The sequence below is a fragment of the Wyeomyia smithii genome, chromosome 2, assembly GCF_029784165.1.
Source record: "Wyeomyia smithii strain HCP4-BCI-WySm-NY-G18 chromosome 2, ASM2978416v1, whole genome shotgun sequence".
Taxonomy (NCBI): Eukaryota; Metazoa; Arthropoda; class Insecta; order Diptera; family Culicidae; genus Wyeomyia; species Wyeomyia smithii.
The window spans coordinates 171,825,086-171,846,838 of NC_073695.1; the positions used below are offsets into that span (position 1 = coordinate 171,825,086).

The 21,753-nt window shown below is 39.9% G+C and overlaps 1 protein-coding gene across 16 annotated transcripts in view; it reads right to left on the reverse strand.

Annotated features, from left to right (window-relative positions):
• The window catches only part of LOC129725340 (small conductance calcium-activated potassium channel protein), a 355,723-nt gene that overhangs the window by 63,321 nt on the left and 270,649 nt on the right, over nucleotides 1–21,753 (reverse strand). For 14 of the 16 annotated variants that reach the window (XR_008728076.1, XM_055681026.1, XM_055681027.1 and 11 more), the window contains one exon: nucleotides 7,308–7,443. Coding sequence is in view for 15 of the 16 variants with exons in the window: in XM_055681026.1 (XP_055537001.1) it covers nucleotides 7,308–7,443 (136 nt within the window). In the remaining variant the exon portion in view is untranslated. Of the gene's footprint in view, nucleotides 1–7,307; nucleotides 7,444–8,672; nucleotides 8,809–21,753 lie in introns of all 16 variants that reach the window. The other 2 variants (XM_055681023.1, XM_055681019.1) reach the window with 1 other exon arrangement.

Consider the following 21,753-nt stretch of genomic DNA (forward strand, 5'->3'; position numbering starts at 1 on the left):
AGTAAGTAAGTAAGTAAGTAAGTAAGTAAGTAAGTAAGTAAGTAAGTAAGTAAGTAAGTAAGTAAGTAAGTAAGTAAGTAAGTAAGTAAGTAAGTAAGTAAGCAAGTAAGTAAGTAAGTAAGTAAGTAAGTAAGTAAGTAAGTAAGTAAGTAAGTAAGTAAGTAAGTAAGTAAGTAGGTAAGTAAGTAAGTAAGTAAGTAAGTAAGTAAGTAAGTAAGTAAGTAAGTAAGTAAGTAAGTAAGTAAGTAAGTAAGTAAGTAAGTAAGTAAGTAAGTAAGTAAGTAGGTAAGTAAGTAAGTAAGTAAGTAAGTAAGTAAGTAAGTAAGTAAGTAAGTAAGTAAGTAAGTAAGTGAGTAAGTAAGTAAGTAAGTAAGTAAGTAAGTAAGTAAGTAAGTAAGTAAGTAAGTGAGTAAGTAAGTAAGTAAGTAAGTAAGTAAGTAAGTGAGTAAGTAAGTAAGTAAGTAAGTAAGTAAGTAAGTAAGTAGGTAAGTAAGTAAGTAAGTAAGTAAGTAAGTAAGTAAGTAAGTTAATAAGTAAGTAAGTAAGTAAGTAAGTAAGTAAGTAAGTAAGTAAGTAAGTAAGTAAGTAAGTAAGTAAGTAAGTAAGTAAGTAAGTAAGTAAGTAAGTAAGTAAGTAAGTAAGTAAGTAAGTAAGTAACGTGCCCAACTCTCATCTAGGAAGTAACGATGACGATAAGAATGCCTTTTGCGCGCAGCATACGATAGCTGCCCAAAATTTGACGACAAAATTGTCATCGGAGATCTCAACGCTCAGGTCGGTCAGGATGAGAAATTTGGTTATTGCGGAGTTCAGCAGCTCACGAACGAAAACAGTCTCCGACTCATTGACTCCACCGCGTCTAAGTACATGGTCATAAGTAGAACCTACTCCATGCACAACCTTGCATATCGATACACCTGGAGATGACCGAAACAGACCAAATTGCAGATCGATCACGTTTCGATTGACGGAAGGCACTTCTCGGATATTATTGACGTCTGAACCTATCGTGGCGCAAACATCGATTCTGACCACTTTTTCCTGGTGGTCAAAATATGCCAAAAACTTTCGGATGACATCAACATCCACCCGTCACTGAGCGCGTGCAAAGCCTTGAGGCAGAGTTGCTGGATGAGGGAGAGCTCATCATCACCCCTCTATCAGACTGCTGAAGTAATTTTTTTTTTGTTCACACAACATTTATTTGACACGGCACAATACAAATTAATGTTTTACGGAGCCAATTAAATCTAATGCCTTATGGTCTAAAATATCTTATAAGCTAAAGGCAAATTCTTTACCCTCGCTGCCGACTAACGCTGAAAGTGAATCTAAACTGCTGAAGTAATGTAAAAGCAACCAGTAATAGCGAAGCATAAGGTGCTATGGGGTTCATCCAGAGGAATCGACGTGATGGCGTCAAACTATGAAGAAAAGTGTTAGACGATTCTAGATGAGAAGAATGCATCGCTGGAACTGATGCTGTAGCAAAGGACTCGTTAAAACATGATGCGATATAAACGGAAACGAAGACATCAGACCCATTTTTTCTAGGACAATAAGCGCCGCCTGGAAGAACTGCGAGGTGAGGGAATAGGCGCAACTCTACGCCGAGCCCTGTATCAAGAATGTCGCAAAAGCAGGGTTATGTACAATAGCCGGAGCATGTTGCGGGAATGCCGGACAACAATCTCGCAAAAATGGTGTTCATCTTGATTCCGGCTGGTACAGGACATAGAGACGCGCAACGAGCTAGGTAGTTGAACCAAGTGGAGCAAGATCTTGGAAGTGTGGGTCGCTCAAAAAACTAAATACGAGCTGCCATGCACCTAGTTTGCTGGTGTAACATTGTGTCGCAGCTGAAAGCTTGAGAGATGTTTCACTAGGAAAGTCTTATCACACTGCCATTTTGAGCTTTATGAACAGTTACAAGGAAATTATAAAGCAATTTTCGCAAAATTTTATTATGTTTGAATCTTGTTTTCATCACCGTTTGTTTTATTTTGCGGGTTTAAATTGATGCTTTTCGGTGAAACTAAACAACCTTTTTTCTTATTTCTTTACGTTTCGACCTACTTGATTTCTTTCGGCCATCTTCAGAAACTTTATTGAATGAACAGAAAAACAGAGAAAAAAAAACAAAAAAAAAACAATTACAACAAATTTTAAAAATTTTATAGAGGTACACTCACTAGTTCGCTGCCTTGCGTTAATCCATCACAGCGCGCAATTTAAATCTAAATTATTTTCCCCCCCGGGGTGGTCATCAGCTGTTACTTATGTCACTCCTTTGCGTTCGTTTCTCTTCCGTCGTCGTTGTGTGCGTTGTTGCTCGTTTTTTAGTTTGTATGCCAGGTTGTTGTATGTATTGGAGAAACCGTCCACTTCACGTTGTAGGTTCACTGTCGTTTTGCTGTTCATTTTTATGTGGAGCATTTCAGCAGATAGCCTGCTCGCATTGTTGTTGATTCTCTCTAGAATTCTCGTTCGAGAGAAGTCAAAACTGTGGCCATGCTCCAGAGTGTGCTGCGTGAGTCCCGTTGCTGATGTGTTAGTACGAATGGAGTTTTTATGTTGTCCAATGCGTTTTTCCAATGTTTGTGATGTTTGTCCTATGTAATGTTTGTCGTCACATGCGCCACATGGGATGCTGTACACAACATTTATTTGTTTCATTTTTGGTACAGCGTCCTTCAGTTTGGTGAAAACCACATTTTTCACCTTATCCGACGGCTTGAAAGACGCCGTGATATCAAAATTTTTCAGCATCTTCCCCACCTTTTCACTGAGTCCCGGTACATACGGGAGCGAGACGTATTTCTTCGGTTGTTCGGTTTTTTGGTTGCCTTGGAGCGTGTTGTAGAGTAAGTGAAAAAAGAGCTATGAACACATACAACCAATCAAAAGCTGTAGAAATACGAAAACTAGAAGACCTAAAATATAAGAGCATTCGAAACCAAAGCCACAATCAGGAATGGATAGCGAACACAACTGAAGCGAATTTACCAGATTTCGTCGAGAGAACCTTGATGCTAGGACCGAACTTCAATGTACAAAATAAAAACACGATTCCATATGTAAGGATGATCGCTGATGTCGAAACAGCCATCCAGGGAATACCTGAAGCAGAGGGAATACGAGGAGAGGTGGCAACCTTCATGTCAAATTATATCAACTATCAAAGACAACCCAGAACGAAAAATAACGTTTGGATCCATAAGGAAATAATTCGAACCAGAGAGTACCTCAGAGAGCATCCTGAACTGTACGTCACGAAAGCAGATAAGGGAAACAGAACGGTGATATTAGCAGCAGATGAATACAGACAGAAAATGACAACAATGGTAACCGATGAGGAAACGTACACGGCTCTATATGGCAATCCCACTGCAAGAACTCTCGAAAAACTCAACCTAATCGTGGAACAGTGGTTTACTGATGGACACATAGATGCGCGAAACAAATACCGACTTAAGGTGTACAACTGTCACCCACCAAGAATTTACGGCCTGCCGAAATTGCATAAACCGGACAGACCATTAAGACCAGTAGTATCCACTGTAGGGTCTGCAACTTACCGGATGGCACAATATTTAGCGGCTATTCTTGGTAAACTCGTTGGAAAAACCGAATTTCATGTTCGCAACAGCTTTGATTTTGCCGAAGAAATTTCACGAGTGCAAGTACCCGATGGATATGTCATGTATTCGTTAGACGTGGTATCTCTCTACACAAATGTGCCCGTAGAGGAGGTGTACGAATGTGTTGAGGAACGATGGGGAGAGCTACAGGAACACACCACCATTCCTTGGAACAGCTTCAAAGAAGCAATGAAAACGGTCCTCGATGCATCTTTCTTCCAATATGAAGGGAAATTCTATGGGCAGAAAGCGGGGGTGCCCATGGGATCTCCTTTATCACCGGTAGTTGCGAACATCATCATGGAAAAACTAGAAAATGAAGCAATAGCACGTCTGAAACAGCAGAATATATCGCTCAGAACCTATCGACGGTACGTGGATGACTGTTTTGTCGTGGGGAAGAAAGAAGAGATCGAAAAAGTGGTGAAAGAGTTTAATGAGGGACACGAGAAAATTAATTTTACAATAGAGAATGAGATCGAAGGCACCCTTCGGTTCTTAGATCTCACGCTCATTAGAAAGGGAGGAAAATAGCAAAGATCTGGTTCCCGAAGCAGCAATATGGTCGGTATCTGGACTATAACTCGGAGAGTCCACATACTCACAAGGTTAACACTGCCATTGCGCTCGTCGATCGCGCACTGAAACTCACGGATGTGGAGAGTAGGATAGAGAGCATAAAGACCGCGAGAAAAGTTCTGCGTAACAACAACTACCCGGAGGCGCTAATTCAACGGACTCTGGAGAGAAGGGCTCACTTACTCTACAACACGCTCCAAGGCAACCAAAAAACCGAACAACCGAAGAAATACGTCTCGCTCCCGTATGTACCGGGACTCAGTGAAAAGGTGGGGAAGATGCTGAAAAATTTTGATATCACGGCGTCTTTCAAGCCGTCGGATAAGGTGAAAAATGTGGTTTTCACCAAACTGAAGGACGCTGTACCAAAAATGAAACAAATAAATGTTGTGTACAGCATCCCATGTGGCGCATGTGACGACAAACATTACATAGGACAAACATCACAAACATTGGAAAAACGCATTGGACAACATAAAAACTCCATTCGTACTAACACATCAGCAACGGGACTCACGCAGCACACTCTGGAGCATGGCCACAGTTTTGACTTCTCTCGAACGAGAATTCTAGAGAGAATCAACAACAATGCGAGCAGGCTATCTGCTGAAATGCTCCACATAAAAATGAACAGCAAAACGACAGTGAACCTACAACGTGAAGTGGACGGTTTCTCCAATACATACAACAACCTGGCATACAAACTAAAAAACGAGCAACAACGCACACAACGACGACGGAAGAGAAACGAACGCAAAGGAGTGACATAAGTAACAGCTGATGACCACCCCGGGGGGGAAAATAATTTAGATTTAAATTGCGCGCTGTGATGGATTAACGCAAGGCAGCGAACTAGTGAGTGTACCTCTATAAAATTTTTAAAATTTGTTGTAATTGTTTTGTTTTGTTTTTTTCTCTCTGTTTTTCTGTTCATTCAATAAAGTTTCTGAAGATGGCCGAAAGAAATCAAGTAGGTCGAAACGTAAAGAAATAAGAAAAAGGTTGTTTAGTTTCACCGAAAAGCATCAATTTAAACCCGCAAAAAAAAAATTTTATTATACATTATACTAACTATTAGGTGAGCAACTAAGTACACGCTGGTTTTTTTTCAAAAAAAATGCTACATGATATTGAAAAAGCTTCGCTTGGAAATGGCTAAACGGGTAACTACCGAAGCAAGTTGTTCCAGCGCAGTGTTCTCTAAGGTTTTTGGCCTCACTTCACGTGGAGAGTCGTCAATATCGAAATCGCCGTCTTTAAAGCGACGGAACCAATCATGCCACATTGTATCTGTTAGAGTAGCTTTTCTGTAAATTATTTTCAACTCTCGATGCGCTTCAGCCGCCGTTTCTATTGAATGTAGTGAGAAGAGCAACACTTCCCGCAAAACTTGACACACTGGGTTATTATAAGTGTCATATAAGTGAAGTCTTTAAGTTGGTCATAAGTCTTAAAGTTGGTTGATTTGTGATCTAATGGTAAATATTGGACTTATTCTTCAGTAACGAAACGAATCAGAATTTAATCCGTGCCTTAAAGCGGTCTAATTTTCATTTTTTTGCCCGATGGAAAAAATGCAAACTAGTTCAGGAAATTTTCAATACCGAAAAAAACATTTTTTTATGCCGAATGCCTTAGAAATGCAGAACACGTCAAGATCTGGTGTTATCTAAAAAAAAACGGAAAAAACGATTTTCTGGGACTAAGAGATTTTTGAGCTGGGAAACAATCTCATTTCACTTGTCCAGCACCAGGGGGATGGCAACATGCTATCTCTTTCTCTGTTGAATGAGTGAAGAGTCTTCCCGACTGAAGTGAAAAGTATATGGAACTTTTGCTGAGCGCTTGCCTCGGGGCTTTAATTTTGAATAAAGCCCCGATATGTTGCCTACTGTAAACGTGTAGAGTTCTGATAGGGCTGCCATTCCCTTGACCAGTAATCACTGTTGGTGCCATCTATTAACAAACAGCGAAAACTTAGTTGCACACCTAATAGAATCTATCTATTAGATGGTAAAATTAATTCGAAACGTTGTTCTACAATGTTTTATGTTTTTAGGAGCATATAATTACACTGCAGTTACACAAAGTATTGTCCATCATTTTTCATTATATTTTGTCCAACGAAGAACAGATATTATATCGAAAGTATTCTTCGTTCTTATGTTTAAACTATAAATCAATCCCATTTCGAAGATTATTTTACAATCCAACCTTTATCTTTGTTTTACGACTACATTTTAGGTTATTTGTAAAGTAGAAAGTGTATGTATTTTACGAAAAACGAACAAGGATTAAAGGTATGACAAAGCTTTTGGAAAATCTCGCAAAATTATATACACTGTTTACTTTACAAATTTTCGGAGTTGTTACACGCAACTTTCATGTATTTGCAGGATGAAATAACAATTTTATCTGTGACCAAGAATCATTCACAGGAAATACAAGTACCAATTTGGAAAACAGATGGACCGATAAGCATGCAGTTGTTGTTTGGAATTGATTTTGATAGATGTCATTGTATCAGGATTTAAGTACAATGTATATATGTAGGGTCTTCTGTGGATAGAATATGAAATATGAAGATTCAATGTCATCAATTTTGTTCTGCATACTGAGCGCTGGACTCTAGGAGGACAAGGAATAAATTCAAAAACTAACGGCTTCAGAATTCCTGAAAAGTTTCAGTTGCTCCTGTGGTTCCTGTGGTTTCGGATTAAACGTTTGGAGTTTTCCTGTTAGACGCAGCATCTAAAGGCTGTTTACCTTACTAGTTTTCCAGTTTGTAACAATCATACACAACAACAAAATGCAGTTGGTGGATTTTCGCGGTAGTTTTCGTTCGATTTAGCTCCAGTATAGTCAAGAATGGTACTTTTACTAGATACTGTTATAATTGACAAACAAAAAAGAGCACTGATGAAAAGGGTGCGACTAGAACAGATGGGTCAGAGATTGTACTAACTAGTTCCTACGATTACTCGCTAAAGTTTTGTTAAACAACTGTACTTTCCGCTTTACTGATGATGGTTAGAAGATATAATGCAGTAGAAATAAGAGAAAAAAATTTAGCTTGATAGCACTCACCATAATACCCGTACTGACTGCGATGCCCCGACCGCAGTACGTGTTCGGCACGATATCGCCAAAACCAACGCTTAGAAAGGTTATCGCGATTAACCACATGGCGTTCAATAGATTGGCATGTTCTTCATCATGAAACCTGTAGACAAATCGGTCACAACCAAATTATGGATGATTTTTGTTCTGGCTTTCTATGATCTATATGGTGTGTGAAAAAGAGAGCGATCAACGGGAATTTTTGTACTGTGAAGAAAATAAAAACTGATACAAAGGAACTATCAAAAAGATATTTCGATGGATTTTGGAGGAAGTGGCTAGCAATTGTTATTAAAACGTACACTGACGGTGTGGGAGGATTGGTATTGACATTGATTTTTGATAATTTTACTTCGCGGTTTAGCATTACGATACCTTCTATTCTTTTTATGAGATGAAAAACAACCAACCGTTTACAGAGTCCATTATCCCACATAGTGTGAGAACCCATTATAACATAAGCTTTAAGTACAGATTTTATTGAGCACTAATCTCTTTAGTTTGTAATGTCTTTTAGTGAATAGTTTTCTGCACAAACCATCGCCTTTTTTCGCACCTTCGTTGCAGAATGTCGAGTCAATTTACATAGAACTGAAGAATGAACTATTAATAATAATCAACAGAAAATAAAGATTGCTGCCTTTCGTGTGTACAGCAGGATGTGTCGGAGGAAGAACTTTATAAAAATGCTAAAGTTAGGGTTGGTTAAATGAAAACTAGTAGATTTGACATATAATCAGCACAAACCGAACCAATCAAAATACTATTTTTACAGGCTACAAAACAGGTTTGTATACGCAGTGTTTTGTGCAATAAGAGTGATTAGTAAACGTGTTTTTAGTACAGGTTTTTACCATTATTGCTTTTATTGCTTACAGAATATAAGGTGATGGAAAACAAAACATTCGCAACAATAGTTTACAAATGTTGGGGCGCAACTAGCCAGTGAGAAGTTTTATCTAGGTGAGACCCACACTATAGAGTGACGATAGTTGTGATTAGTAGTAAAAGTGCCTGTGGTTATAGTAAATTTACATAATATTGATGCAAATGCTAGTGTCGGCGCACTGAGAGAGTTTTTTTTGTGGCATCAACATTGTAAGTGCGAGCATGATTATGTCAGAGTGTTGAAGCAGAAAATGTTTTTATTTCTCAACAAGGTATTTAATATTTATATTTTATGCTGCGCTGTCGATTATTTAACCTGTGAACGTGTTTGCTGTTTGTGTTTGTATTCAATGCCAGTGTGTCAGTAGCGGGTAGCAGTGATGCTCAGTAGAGTTGGTAGCGGTTTGGTGGTGAACAGTCGGTGAAGAGGATCTTGGTACTTACCACCATTCCACATGTTAGCGTAATCCCCCGGCCGCAGTAGGTATTCGGGACGATATCGCCATAGCCAACGCAGAGAAAGGTGATTGCAGTCAGCCACATCGAGTTTAGCAAGTTTGCGTGCTCCTCGTCATGAAATCTGATCACCCATAGGTCGCAAACGGATGCGGGATTTCGTTTGATTTTTTTTGGGAGTGATTTTCAAGCGCACACCCAAATGGGCACATGTATCGTGTTGTGGCGTAGTAGTAGTAATAGTTATAGTAGTAGTAATAGTAGTAGCGGTAGTAGTAATAGTGGTATAAGTAGTAGTAGGTGGCGTCGCCCACGGCCATGGTGATCGGATTTGGTTCGTTTGAACATTTTTGAGGGTCGGTTTATAACAATTTTGTTTTAGTTTTGTACATATTTTTCGCCAAGAGGAAAAAGATGGTGATGGTGATGTGTACACGATGCAGGAAGAAGGTGGTATAAAACAACGAGCAACCAATGTTAGAAAGGTAATACTTTCAATGTAAATCAACGGTAATTTGCTTGTAATGCTTTTCCGTGTATTCAAATCAAAGCGTGTGTGTTTAAAAAAAATCTTTCTATTGATAGCACTCAACCATTGCATTGTAATCACACTGAATCAAATGATTTGTTGTTTACAAAGAACAAAAATCAAGATTGAACAAAATCTTTACAAACTATCTGTGAAAAAATGAGTTCGCTTCAGTTAAAACATTAGCGACATCTTTAGCTCGATTATCTTCAAACCTGTTTACCTCACGCCTTCTGTTATGCAAAAAATTGCAACATCGTTTATGAAAATAGCTTAAAGCAAAAACATCATATCAAGAATTGTGGCATCTCTGAAGCGATCCCATATAAATGACAAGCGTCAAATCAAACAGCGCACTTCATCTATCAAAGGTGGAAGTTTGCTATGAAAGTGCTGGTAATTACATCGCTGCGAAGACAGAGTGTGTGTATGTGGTGGACCAGTCTGTGCGTTCGGCTTGCGCTCGCATCGCCAGCACACACACTAGCATGCGTCAGTTCCACTTTTACTCAACAGATTGCACTGCCAAAACTGTCGCTCAGTTTCAGGCAGAGTCCCCAGTCTTCTTAGACTTAGAGGAATAGACTTTTTTGCGTAGTTTGCTCTTAATGCAGGAAATCGCTTTTCTGAGAACTCATCGAAACCGAATCATTCGTTGGCGATACCTTTTCTACCACAAAGCGATATGTTAACAAGTTTTATGCGATGTTATAGCTATAAAGTACTACTTTTCTGATACTTTCTTTGATGATCACACAGAAATGAGGCTGTAAACAAAGTTGCTGTGTGTCAACAAAGTTTGTTGAACCAACTTCCAGATTGAGCGAACTTCGCTTGTTGCTCTTGTTTAATTAGCTGTTTACGTGAACATTCGAAATTCACTGTAGAGCTATCAAAGAAAGGCTCAAGCCTTAATTTATGATGCGAACGAATCGTAGTTGGTGTACAAATATGCAGACTTGAGGAGGAAAGTTTTATACTTGTACCCGTGTTCTTTGCACGCTATGTACTAGAATCGACTCGCTTCTGAGCAGGCAATATTTAATATATTAAAAATTTGTAATTAGTGAGCAAAGCGAAATCAACTGACCCTAGGAATGCTTAACGGGTGACAACTAAAATTTTGAATGTTTTCGAGGTTCTGTTGCTCAAAAAAATACACGATCAGAGAGAAATAAGACTATGTATTTCTTCATCTATAAAGGACTATGTATTTGTAAGCTTCCTTTCTCCTCTTTTTTTATTTTCGTGTTGTTTGCAAGGGGATGACAGCATGCTATCTCTTTCTAATGTGAGAGTGAAGAGTTATTCCTGCAATCACTTCAAGTTAAATGGAATTTTTGCTGGACATTTTTCATAGTTGTCAGGGGAACCACGGACCGTTGAGATGTTGGGTACGCAGCAAATATATGAGATTTGACAGCGATAGCATAGTCCTGGTTGTTTGTGCATGCTCAGTTCTACTCAAAATGGCGTCGAAACAAGAGACATCGCGCAAGTGCATTGTACAGTTTTAACTTAGTAATGCACTAATGCAGTGAAAGTAAAAGGTACTCTGTCTCTTCTTTGTGTAAAAAACAAACTTCCAATTCTAACACTTTGAATATACAAACTCTTATTATACGTAGTCTTACAATTATTTTACGAATTGGTCAGATAGTTTACACTCCGTTAGAGTAGAATGCACTTTATTGATTAAAATGTCATTTCAACAATATGATAAGCTCTGCGAAAACCTTGACTCATCCTTTTTTGTTGCACCATCGCAGTGTAGAATTTTATCTGTTTGTCAAACATCTTTCCAACTCTTCAACTTCAACGTCAACAAACAAATTTGAATAAACTCTTCTCTGTTGGCAACCACTCTTGTATGCAAAACTGTTTGTCGGCTTTGAAAAACAACCATTCCGACTGAAATGCTTATTGACAATCTGCGTCATAGGTGGAAATTGCTTATTTTTCTCCCTAGTAATAGCACGCACAGAGGTTACCATTTAATCTCAGACCTATCGGAGTCTTAGAATTTAGTCTACGTTGCAATCAATTTTCTTGAAGTAGGAAGCTGCCTGCCCATGTGGCATCAGTTTTTTATAGATATTGTTTGTTTGTATGGCTATCCGTTTTTTTTGTTGGCGCTAGATTCATTTTCATATATTGCGCACATGGCACCACCTCGTTTGCATGAGAAGGCGAAACATGAGCATAACAGGTACTGGGGTGCGGGCATCGGCAACATTATTCCTACACAGGATATTCATAAATGCTCCGCGGTCCGAATTTTCTACGGACGGCACTATTCATGCGGGTGATGTAGGCAGAGAATCCCAACAGATAGAAACAAACTGTTGACGGTGCCATGAGCTTAAGGATCGAGTTTCCTCGAGTGTGTTTGCATACATTTCGTGCATGAATGTGCTTTCCACTTTTGCATTCATATATTTTGAGCGGACAGACTGAAATCGTGTTGCGTTTTCTTGCTTCGGCCGAACGTCTCATCACATTCGAGACGTTCAGAAATGTTATGTTCGCTCAGCTCGAAAGCCAGCAAACAATCTAGCTGTAGTGGTGCGTGTTTATCGAGCCTCGGCTTATTGAATTCATTGATATTGATGTGCTGTAGAAATTTACGTTATTGGGGAGGATAACAGCTTTCACCTGAACTGCTGCAGGTTATAAACGAGCTCTTGTGTCTTTATGCAATATGAATAATATTCCAATCAGTATTTATAGAATTGGATTTTTTACCTGAGCAATATTTAACAGTGAAAAAAAAAACAAATTTTTACTGCCAACCCAAAAACATCTTCGAGATGAGTTCTATTACTGATAAGCCTTTACAATTTCAGTACACATTGAAGGTTAAAGCTATCAACGAAATTGAATCGTTCTCAAACTCCAGCTTTCAGAGAACCTTATTTTAAGCAGGAACCAATCCAAACTTTAATTTGATTCAAGGAAAAGCAGATGATCACTTATTTCAACTAATGAATGCATTTCAGAGAATAATAAATAGACAGTGAGTCGATGGAAAGAAATGAAATTAGAGAGCTCAACACTCAAAGTAAAGCTAAATATGCATAGGAAGAGATTAGTTTCACCGCAGGGTGATACACCAAAAAGATCTGGTTCGTTTCTTGCATTGTGTATTGTGTTATTGTTTGCACTGTGATGTTATGTTGGACTGAACATGACTTTCTTAACGAAGAACATTACCAGAAATCTTAGGAGGAGCAAACAAGAAAAATAATTTGTGAACAGTGTAGTGTGCAGGAAACAAATATTTGAAAACATCTAATCGTACACAGGAATAACTGAAGGGACAATTTGAAAACCAACATTGAAAGCTGACAATACATTGACTCGGAAAAATAGGTTGACTGGCCATAAAGTAGTAAGAGAGAAATAAATAGAATAGATAATAGTGCGAAAGGGTAAGAGACATCGAAAAACAGTTGTTGCAGTAGGGGTTAAATTTGAAATTTTGTTAAGAAAGATGCATAGAAAATGATTTTTAGCGCAAAATTGGTGATGTCTGGCAGGGTGAAACGAGTAGCACTCTCCGAAAAAATGATATTTAATTTTGGTCTTTTGGTGCATCGAAGATTGTTTTTTTTTTCTCAGGTATGCTGTTAAAGACAACGAACAGATACAAACTGTAGGATACATTGTGTTGACAAATATATTATTATTAATCTAGCTCTATTAAAAAAAAAAATATTTTTCCAAATGTTATTGTACATCAAAAGAATGGTTTGGTATGAGATCACAGAAACATTTTTTATACAGATTTGACAAATTCCGTTGAAAATCATGACATTAACTCTATGCGCTGCCGTGTGACAGAAGCCTTGGCTTTGTAGTGTTTGTTTACTAATCTCAGTTTATGCCTTTACATGTTTGCTAGTAAATGTGAAAATTATTGCGAGTTTTTCGATTTATGACTTGTCAGTTCTAAGGTATACAAAACAGTTAAAATATTGTTCTAACATACCAAGAAGAGTTATTTGCATACTATTCATGAATGGCACCTCGTTTCTTCACTAAAGTGTAACAGTTTTGCCATGGGACTTTCTGAGTAAGTTTTATTAGTCTGACAACAATACATTATCAAATTTTAGTTTGTCGATAAAATCATATATCTGTTATGAATGTTAAGTTTACGTGCATGAATACATGCGTATGGTGTGCTTACGTGCATGTGTGCGTTAGAAAATAAAAATAACGGAACTATGTATTAAAAATGACACAGGTTAAGAAGTCCGAACGAACTTGACACTATTGTTAACCAGAGCTACAGGTCCAAAGCCCTGACAAAGGAGGATGGTTGTGATGACTATGACCATGGTCATCGCGCAAAAAAATAAGCGGCCAATGCGATGCATCGTGCCAGCATCGAGAAGGCAGCCACTCTAGCATGATGTAAGTAGCGCAACCCCGGTTAGGTGACATACTCAAACTCAAACCAACCGCGAAAGACAAAAGTAGAGTGAACGGATTGATTTCATGGCAACAGACTCGGCAACGAAATAAGGACAATGATGGGAAAGTCGGATCTTGGAACGTGAGAACTTTGAATGAACCTGCACGGGTTAGACCCGTGAACTGCAGAAGGTTGGCGTAAGTGTGGTAGCAATTTAAGAAGTTCGCTGGCCCAGAACTGGAGAACGTGAATTCCAAGCGGTGGTTCCCATCGCCAACACTTCATTCAAGTACCACGTCTACTACAGCGGCGGCGACAGAGCAGAATGTGGAGTTGGTTTTATGGTGATCGAGAATCTCATCTATGAAATAGCATCTATGCGCAAACGAATAATAAACCCGATGACATGAAGGACGAATTCTATGAGAACCTGGATAAGGCCTACGCAGAGTGCCCAAAACAAGATGTGAAAATTGTCATCGGAGACGCAAACGCACAGACCGGAAGAGAAAACTTTTTCCGTCCTGTTTTTGTGGAACGGAAAGCCTTCATTCCGTTACCAATGATAATGGTCTGCGGCTTGTGACTTTTGCCGCTGCTAGGGGGATGGCAATCAGCGGTACCTACTTCGCACGAAAGAATATCCGCAAAAGGGCGTTATGGATGTGAGGTCCTTCAGAGGGCCAAACATCAACTCAAATCATTATCTTGTAGTTGCAAAAATTCAGGTGCGATTATCCATCGTCACGAGTACAAGAAAGAACAGAACGATGCGTTTCAATATCCAACGCTTATCAGCTGAAGGGTTGCTGCAGAGTACCGCCAGAAGTTAGTTGAGAGGATAGGAGAAATCAATGTAACTGGCAATTGCAACAGATTATGTGGGTCTATTCATGGATCTGTGGCTACAATATCGCAAGAGGTGATAGGTACTGTTAACCGGCATCAACGAAACGGCTGGTTCGATGAGGAGTGCCAGCGAGTGAAGGACGAGAAAAATGCTACCAGAAACCGAAAGCTAGTGTCTGGTACCAGACTAACCAGCGAAGCAATACAGGGTAGCAATGTTGAAAGAGAAGCGAATCCACCGGAAGAAGAAAAGGCAGCACGAAGAAAGTGTGATAGCTGAAGTGCAAGAAAGAATGGATCAGAATGATATGCGAAGATTTTATGCAACTGTCAACGGCGCGAGGCACAAGACTGCACCAGTGCCCACCATGTGCAATGACCGAGAAGGAAATTTGCTGACAGATAAAACAATGTTGGCAGCCAGGTGGAAAGAGCACTGCGAAGATTTGTTGAACGGCGATAATAAAGGCGTATCAAGAAGCAAGATAAACTTAGATGACGACGGTAAACGTGGAACCACCAACACTGGATGTGATTAAGAAGACTTTGAGCGAGCTGAAAAATAGGGAAGCTGCTGGGAAGGACGAGATCCCGGTCGAACTCTACAAATACGGAAGTGAGCAGCTACATCAATTGATCCACCATGTTCTTCTAAGAATTTGGCGGAAGGAAGAATTTCCTACCACTTGGTTGGATGGCCTCATATGCTCAGTCTACAAGAAAGGGCACAGAATAGAGTTCGCCAACTACAGAGGGGTGACCCTTTTGAACTTGGCGTACAAATAACTGTCGCGTATCCTGTTTAACAGACTGAGACCGTTTGGGGAGTCCTTCGTCGGCGAATACCAGGCTGGTTTTTGTGAGGGCCGATCAACGACGGATCTCTGCGAACGATCCTGGATAAATTCCGGGACTATAACCTGCAGACTCACCACCTGTTCATTGATTTCCAGGCAGCGTACGATTTGGTAAATAGAAATGAGTTGTGGCAGATAATGCTCGAACATGGTTTCCGGCAAAACTGATTAGGCTGATACATGCAATGCTGGATGGCTCAAAATCAAGTGTTCGGATTGCAGACGAAGTGTTAACTTCGTTTGTGACCTTAGATGGATTGAAGCAGGGTGATGCGCAGTCGAGTTTACTGTTCAACATTGCACTCGAAAAAGCGGTTAGGAGATCTGGCGTGCAGAGGAACGGCACTATAATCACACGGTCACATATGCTCCTTGGCTTTGCGGACAATATAGATATCATAGGAATCGATCGCAGGGCAGTGGAGGAGACTTTTGTGTCTTTGAAAAGGGAGATAGGGCGAGGATAGGCTTGACCATGAACACTACCAATACGAAGTACATGGTTGCGGGTACAGACAGAGGCAGGTCGAATGGTATTGGTGCTGAGGTAGTGATTGACGAGGAAGTGTTTGAAGTTGTTGAAGAATTTGTTTATCTTGGAACACTTGTAGAACGCGACAACGATGTTTCCCGTGAAGTGGAAAGACGGATTGCAGCAGCGAATGTGACCTTTTACGGATTGCGAAAGCAGCTTAGGTCCTGCACCTTGCAAACGTCGGTGAAATTCGCTTTGTATACAACGCTGGTCCTTCTGGTGGTCCTCTACGAACACGAAGCGTGGACGTTGAATGAGGTGGACCGGAAAGCTTTCGCAGTTTTCAAGCGAAAAGTGCTGCGTATAATTTTCTGTGGGAAATTCGAAAACGGTGTAAGGCGCAGACGCATGAATCACGAGTTGTACCAGGTGTATGGGGAAGTGAACATTATATGTAGACCGTATTAAACATGGCAGACTTCAGTGGGCCACTTAGTACGAATGTCGGAAGAAAGAATTGCGAACAGTGTTCACTAGGGAACTAGGTGGAGGTCGGCGGCTGCGTGGAAGGCCAGGAGAAGAGAACCTGGATGCCCTCAACATTCGGGGGAACTGAAAGAGAATCGCCCAAGACCGACGAAGATGGTGCTCTACGATACGCCCGGCATTGACATGACGACACGCTGCAGATATTAAGGTATCAAAGTAGGACACAGGTTATGAGGAAAAGCCAATTTTTTGTAGTTTTTGAAGCTTGAAGTAATAAACGTGCTTTAAAAACAACATAGCAAGTTGCAGTAGTCCAAATCTTACAAAAAGGTTTCATTTTTCCTTTTTCTCTATGCTAAATGTAAATGCTGTCTTCCGGGTTTTACCGATCGAGGGATTTTGTTTGCATGTTCTATTAAACTGTTGATTGACGATTTGGAAAAATCAGTTAGAGATTGAGAGAATTCGAATAGATCTCAATCAAATTTGAACAACCTTTCAGCGGAACTGGGATCAAACAGAAATAAATATTTCATTGAGATACATAGTATAAGTCGCAGATTTCTTTTAAATTTTGTTAACCCTTATTGTTTTATAACTTTGTTCCATTCCAACTGTTTGCGCTGTGATGATTTTTCAATTTTTCCTCTTATTAATACTTTGTTACCCACAGTCAAACAGTACCTTTCTCCAATTAGTTTTCTACTCTTAGTACTTTAATGGCTTTTGATATTTCCAGAACGCTGTTTAACTAATAAAGGAAAATGGAAACGGGTGACTATTAAAAAATAAAACAAAAGCGTTGTACGGGTTTTACGTCGACTCTTCGAAAGCATATCTTGATTGTACCAATCAACTTCTGCAATTTTTTTGGACATCAAGGTACTTAAAATCCCAAAGAAATCTTCAATTGGATGACACTAAGGCAAATTCATTGGGATGCGTATATTCGGTCGAAAGGTTTGTGTTTATTGCGGTAATGTGCAGTTCATTTAGAACTGTTCACTGCGTTTGCATAAGGCTCCTTGTTTCGAGGCCATTTTGATCAGAACTGAGCATGCATAAGATAAACAAGAAATACTGGCATAAAAAAGGGAGAGAAAGAGCTGTCATTTTTCTGTGAGCGTGTTTGTTGTTGAGTAAAAGAGCCTCTAAATAATATCAGAACTGCAGTTGTCACCCGCTACGTTTTCAGATATTTTTTCTTTCTGCGAGCGTTCTATTTTTTGAATATTTTTTTCCAAATAATTTAGAGCGTCCCAACATTTTATTTTTTCTCGACTATTTAACATTTTTCTCACAGTTTCTAATAGTTTGCGTCCGACGAGTTCAAATATTTTTTGTACTTGAACAGTGATCTATCACCAATAATCGAAAACACATTTTCATTCTCAGAGCATTGGTTTTTTATCACAGTTTGCGACTGTTGAATGTAAAAAATTTTCGATAATATTTTTTTTACGTCCAAATTCGTAAAAATTCAACAGAGCACTATTTTACAGTGAGCCCTACGTCATAAAATGCTTCAATGGCGTTTTTGTATAATCGCCTTTCATGACATTAGTCTTAAAAAAATCTGTCGGAGCGACCGCGGTGCCAGTGCCAATCAAGTAATATGAAGTGCTTTTTGCGCTTCCAAGCAGTGATATAAAAAGCGTGAACAGTGAGCGAAAATGAGGCTACAAACAGATGGCACGAAACAAAAAATGAATCGAAGGTGCACGGAACACTTTATACAGATGTGAACGATATCAAAACTAAACGGAACGGTTTGTGGTATAGTGCTTCATTTGTAGCAAAGCTGAACCGAAGACAAACACCGAGCAGTGTGTGTCAGGTACGAACCAGTAACAACAGTTTGGCATCGCTTGCATTCAAGAAAACCGATGTTATGACCATACTAGCAGATGGGATTGTCTTCAACTTCGTCCTCCATCGTTTCAACTATTCTTTCGTCTTGAATGTGAAGTGGTGGATCCAAGTTAAGATGTATATATGTGCCAATGTGCGACAATTTCAAGTTAAGTACTTTTTTAACACTTTCTATGTCTGCTAGCTGACAGTAGACGATCATAAAATTGGTTTTGTAGAGTGAAATTGTGAAGCAACAATTTTTGGTGTGGTTACCTCATTTAGTCGACTAATACACACCTCGAGTTTAGTTAGTAGCAGCAAACTGTGTGACGCGTCAGATGCAGAAGAGATACCGGGAAAGCTGTCGAAAAGAGGCTTCACCACCGCAAGAAACGTGAACACTACGATCGCGTTCTTGCCGAGGCGGAAAACTGCTTTACCAGGCATGACACGAGTACCGTGCCAATTCCCGCCATGTGTAATGACAGGGTGGGAATCCTGATTACCGATATGCCGCAGGTGGTCAGGCTTTGGAAATAACACGTTGAAGTGATGCCGGATGAAGGTAGGCAGATAGTCGAGGGGAACAGTAGTGAAGTTGGGGAGGATAGACAAGCTGTGGATCCGCCAATCTTGGTCTATGAGACAAAAGCTTGCGGAGAGCTAAAGAACTACAAAGTTTCTGGGAAGGACAGTTTGCCAGTTTCCAAGTCAGGAGGGAGCGGCTATATAGTGCAATATAGCAGATTATCCTGGGAGTATGCTACACCCTATCTATAAGAAGGTACATAGACTCATTTGTAGCAACTATTGAGACATAACCGTCTTCAATTCCGCACATAAAATTCTTTCGCGTATCCTGTTTCATGGACCGAACTCATTGTAAGAGTGCGGTTTTCGATCGGGACGATCTACAACGAACCAGATGTTCACCTTGAAACAAATCCTCGACAATTGTCGAGCACACAACCAGGCTTCGTTTTGCTTATCTTCATCTTAAAGAGAAAACAATTTTCTCCCCTCTTAACAACTGTGAGCTTACATTCAACGCGCACCATACCATCTGCTGTTGAGAGAGCGCAGAGTAATAGTTTCTCTGGCGAACAAATACTCCTAATTTGACAGAGCATATATGAAACTCTTGTGAATAGCTCATCCGCACACGCAACATAAGTGAAATGAATTGCTCAGTAAACATCGGAGAATTGCGTTACTGTTCTCATGGCGCTGGGGGGCTACAAAAAGCCGGTACAAAATCGCACGTTCTACAGAATACGCACTCATGGTGTGAGCTCTGAATCTTCCCATAATATTAAATTCAAAATCTGTTAGGATGTGAACCTACATGTTTTGATCTTTGGCCTATTTCTTACTTAGTAACTTAGAGGCTTATGAAAACTATTCCTTCTCAAACTGACAGTATTGTCACCCTGCGCACGCGATGATTATGAGTTGTGGCAGATTATGCTTGAGCATGGTTTCCCAACAAAACCGATTAAGCAGAGTAGTGAGGCTCTTGACGGTTTCACATTAAAAGTCAGGACAGCCGGAGAAATTGGAATGAATGAATTGGACGCGTTTGTGACGTAGGATAGCCCGAAGTAAGAGAACAGTCTCTCGAACTTTCTGTTTAATATAGATTTGGAAAGTGCTGTACGAAGAGCAGGAGCGGCACCAGCATTACGAAGTCTCACATTCGTCTAGGCTTGCGGATGACCCTGTGGCTCTCGGAAGGAAAGCTGTGAGAATTGAACTTACCAAGTAAATACTGCCAAAACGGAGTACATAGTGACTGACAGAGAGCGTGGTAGTCCTACGGACGTTAATGCTGCGGTGATGATGGATGGAGATATTTATTTATTTATTTATTATTTGTTTCAGACCCTTTAAGAATTGTCATTCGGGTCTTACAAGTATATTAAATATCTTCAATATACCCAGTTTTAATGAGAAAGGCTATCACTGAGTTGTTAGATTTTCGAAGTGGCTGATGAATTTGTCTATCGTGGTACACTCGTGATGTGTGATAACGAAGTGAGCCGCGAGGAGAAGAGACGAATAGCGGCAGCGAACAAGGTTATTTGCGCTATACATGACACTGGTCCTACCGGTGGCGCTCTACGAATATGATTCGTGGACGTGGACAGAGGTCTATCGGTGAGCGCTTGGGGTCTTCGAGTGTAGAATCCTGCGACCGGTGGCAAACAAGAAAATGGAGTCACACAGGTGCCCCGGAAAATATATATCATTTAGTAAAAAACTAATGTGGCAGTGAACTATCGATTTCAATACTCAAAGTTATTAGTCTAAATCTAAAAAATACTAATGTATCAGTGAAATTTCCTAATAATCTTTTGCATCACACTGTACATTCATTGTATTGGAAAATAGTTTTTAAACACCCTAAACTCAATAACAAGCATGCATGTAGCTTTTTGTTCGAAGTTGTTTACGGTTTCGATATGTTTTTCACCCTATTGCATTGTTAATTTTGTATGACAACTTGTGGTAAGCAATTTCCGAACAAATGAATACTCTTTTGTGTCGGTCAAGGACTTGCATTCCCTTCTATTTTATCCTGTTAGTGGTGGAACGATGATCTGATGCTTTTCGAACTGTGCAGGAAGGTTCACTGTGGTTTTCTCGTGCGAGTTCGTGAATTTGGTCAGCCGGCATTCTATATGTAGAGTCTTGGTGTTACTTCCTCTTTTGGAGCTTAGCCTATTGTTCGAACACATTTCGTATCCGAGATTACATTTTCAATGCAACGACATAATTTTGCGCTAAGTAACTTTCCCGGTTCGTGATTATAATAACGATAATGCATCGTACATCCTCGCATTATCTGCAACCCAAAAGGTGTGCAGCTAGTTTTAGGTTCGAGTAAAAGGACGAAAATATGAAACCACTAGCAAAGTTGCTATCACAGGTTACAAGTAGGTAATGTCAATCAGCATCGTTTGTGTTCGCATCCACAGGAGATTACATTTAAGGCAATCACTAGCATGCAGGTAAGCTCGCTAATCCCAGTATTCGCAAAATCCAGGAGAGAGCCATTTCGGCATGTTGTGAAAGGTTACCATATGAAACTTCTGTACAGCTTTGTTAGTGCATGCGTTGAGAGTAAGTTTGTTAACGGTATTTGCGCTAATGGGTTGTGTAGTTTAGCGGTGATAGCATAAAGTTGTAAAGTGTACGACCGCAATTTAGAGCTGTTATTTGTGTGAAACTATATCGCATTTTCTCTGATTTGGAAGCATTGTCACCTGATGCAGCGGAAATTAAACTCCCTGGAGCAATATGGCGACGAAGGAAGTGCATTCTACTGCAGTCGATTGAGCCGTGGTTGCAAGCTCAATCGTTTCCAGCAGCTGAACGGTTGGCCACTACTGGTATATATACTTACTTCCTCGCACTGGAGGAACTTTTCCGATGAACGATCACTTCTCGTTGAGACTAAAGCTCGAGAGGAATTACTATGGTGAGCAGGGGAGAATTGGTAATGCTAGCGGATGTATTTAGTGGATAATAGCTAGAAGCTTTAGCTAAATTAGTTTGCTCTTTGCAGATCACCCTTGTGCGTTAGCAGATTTATG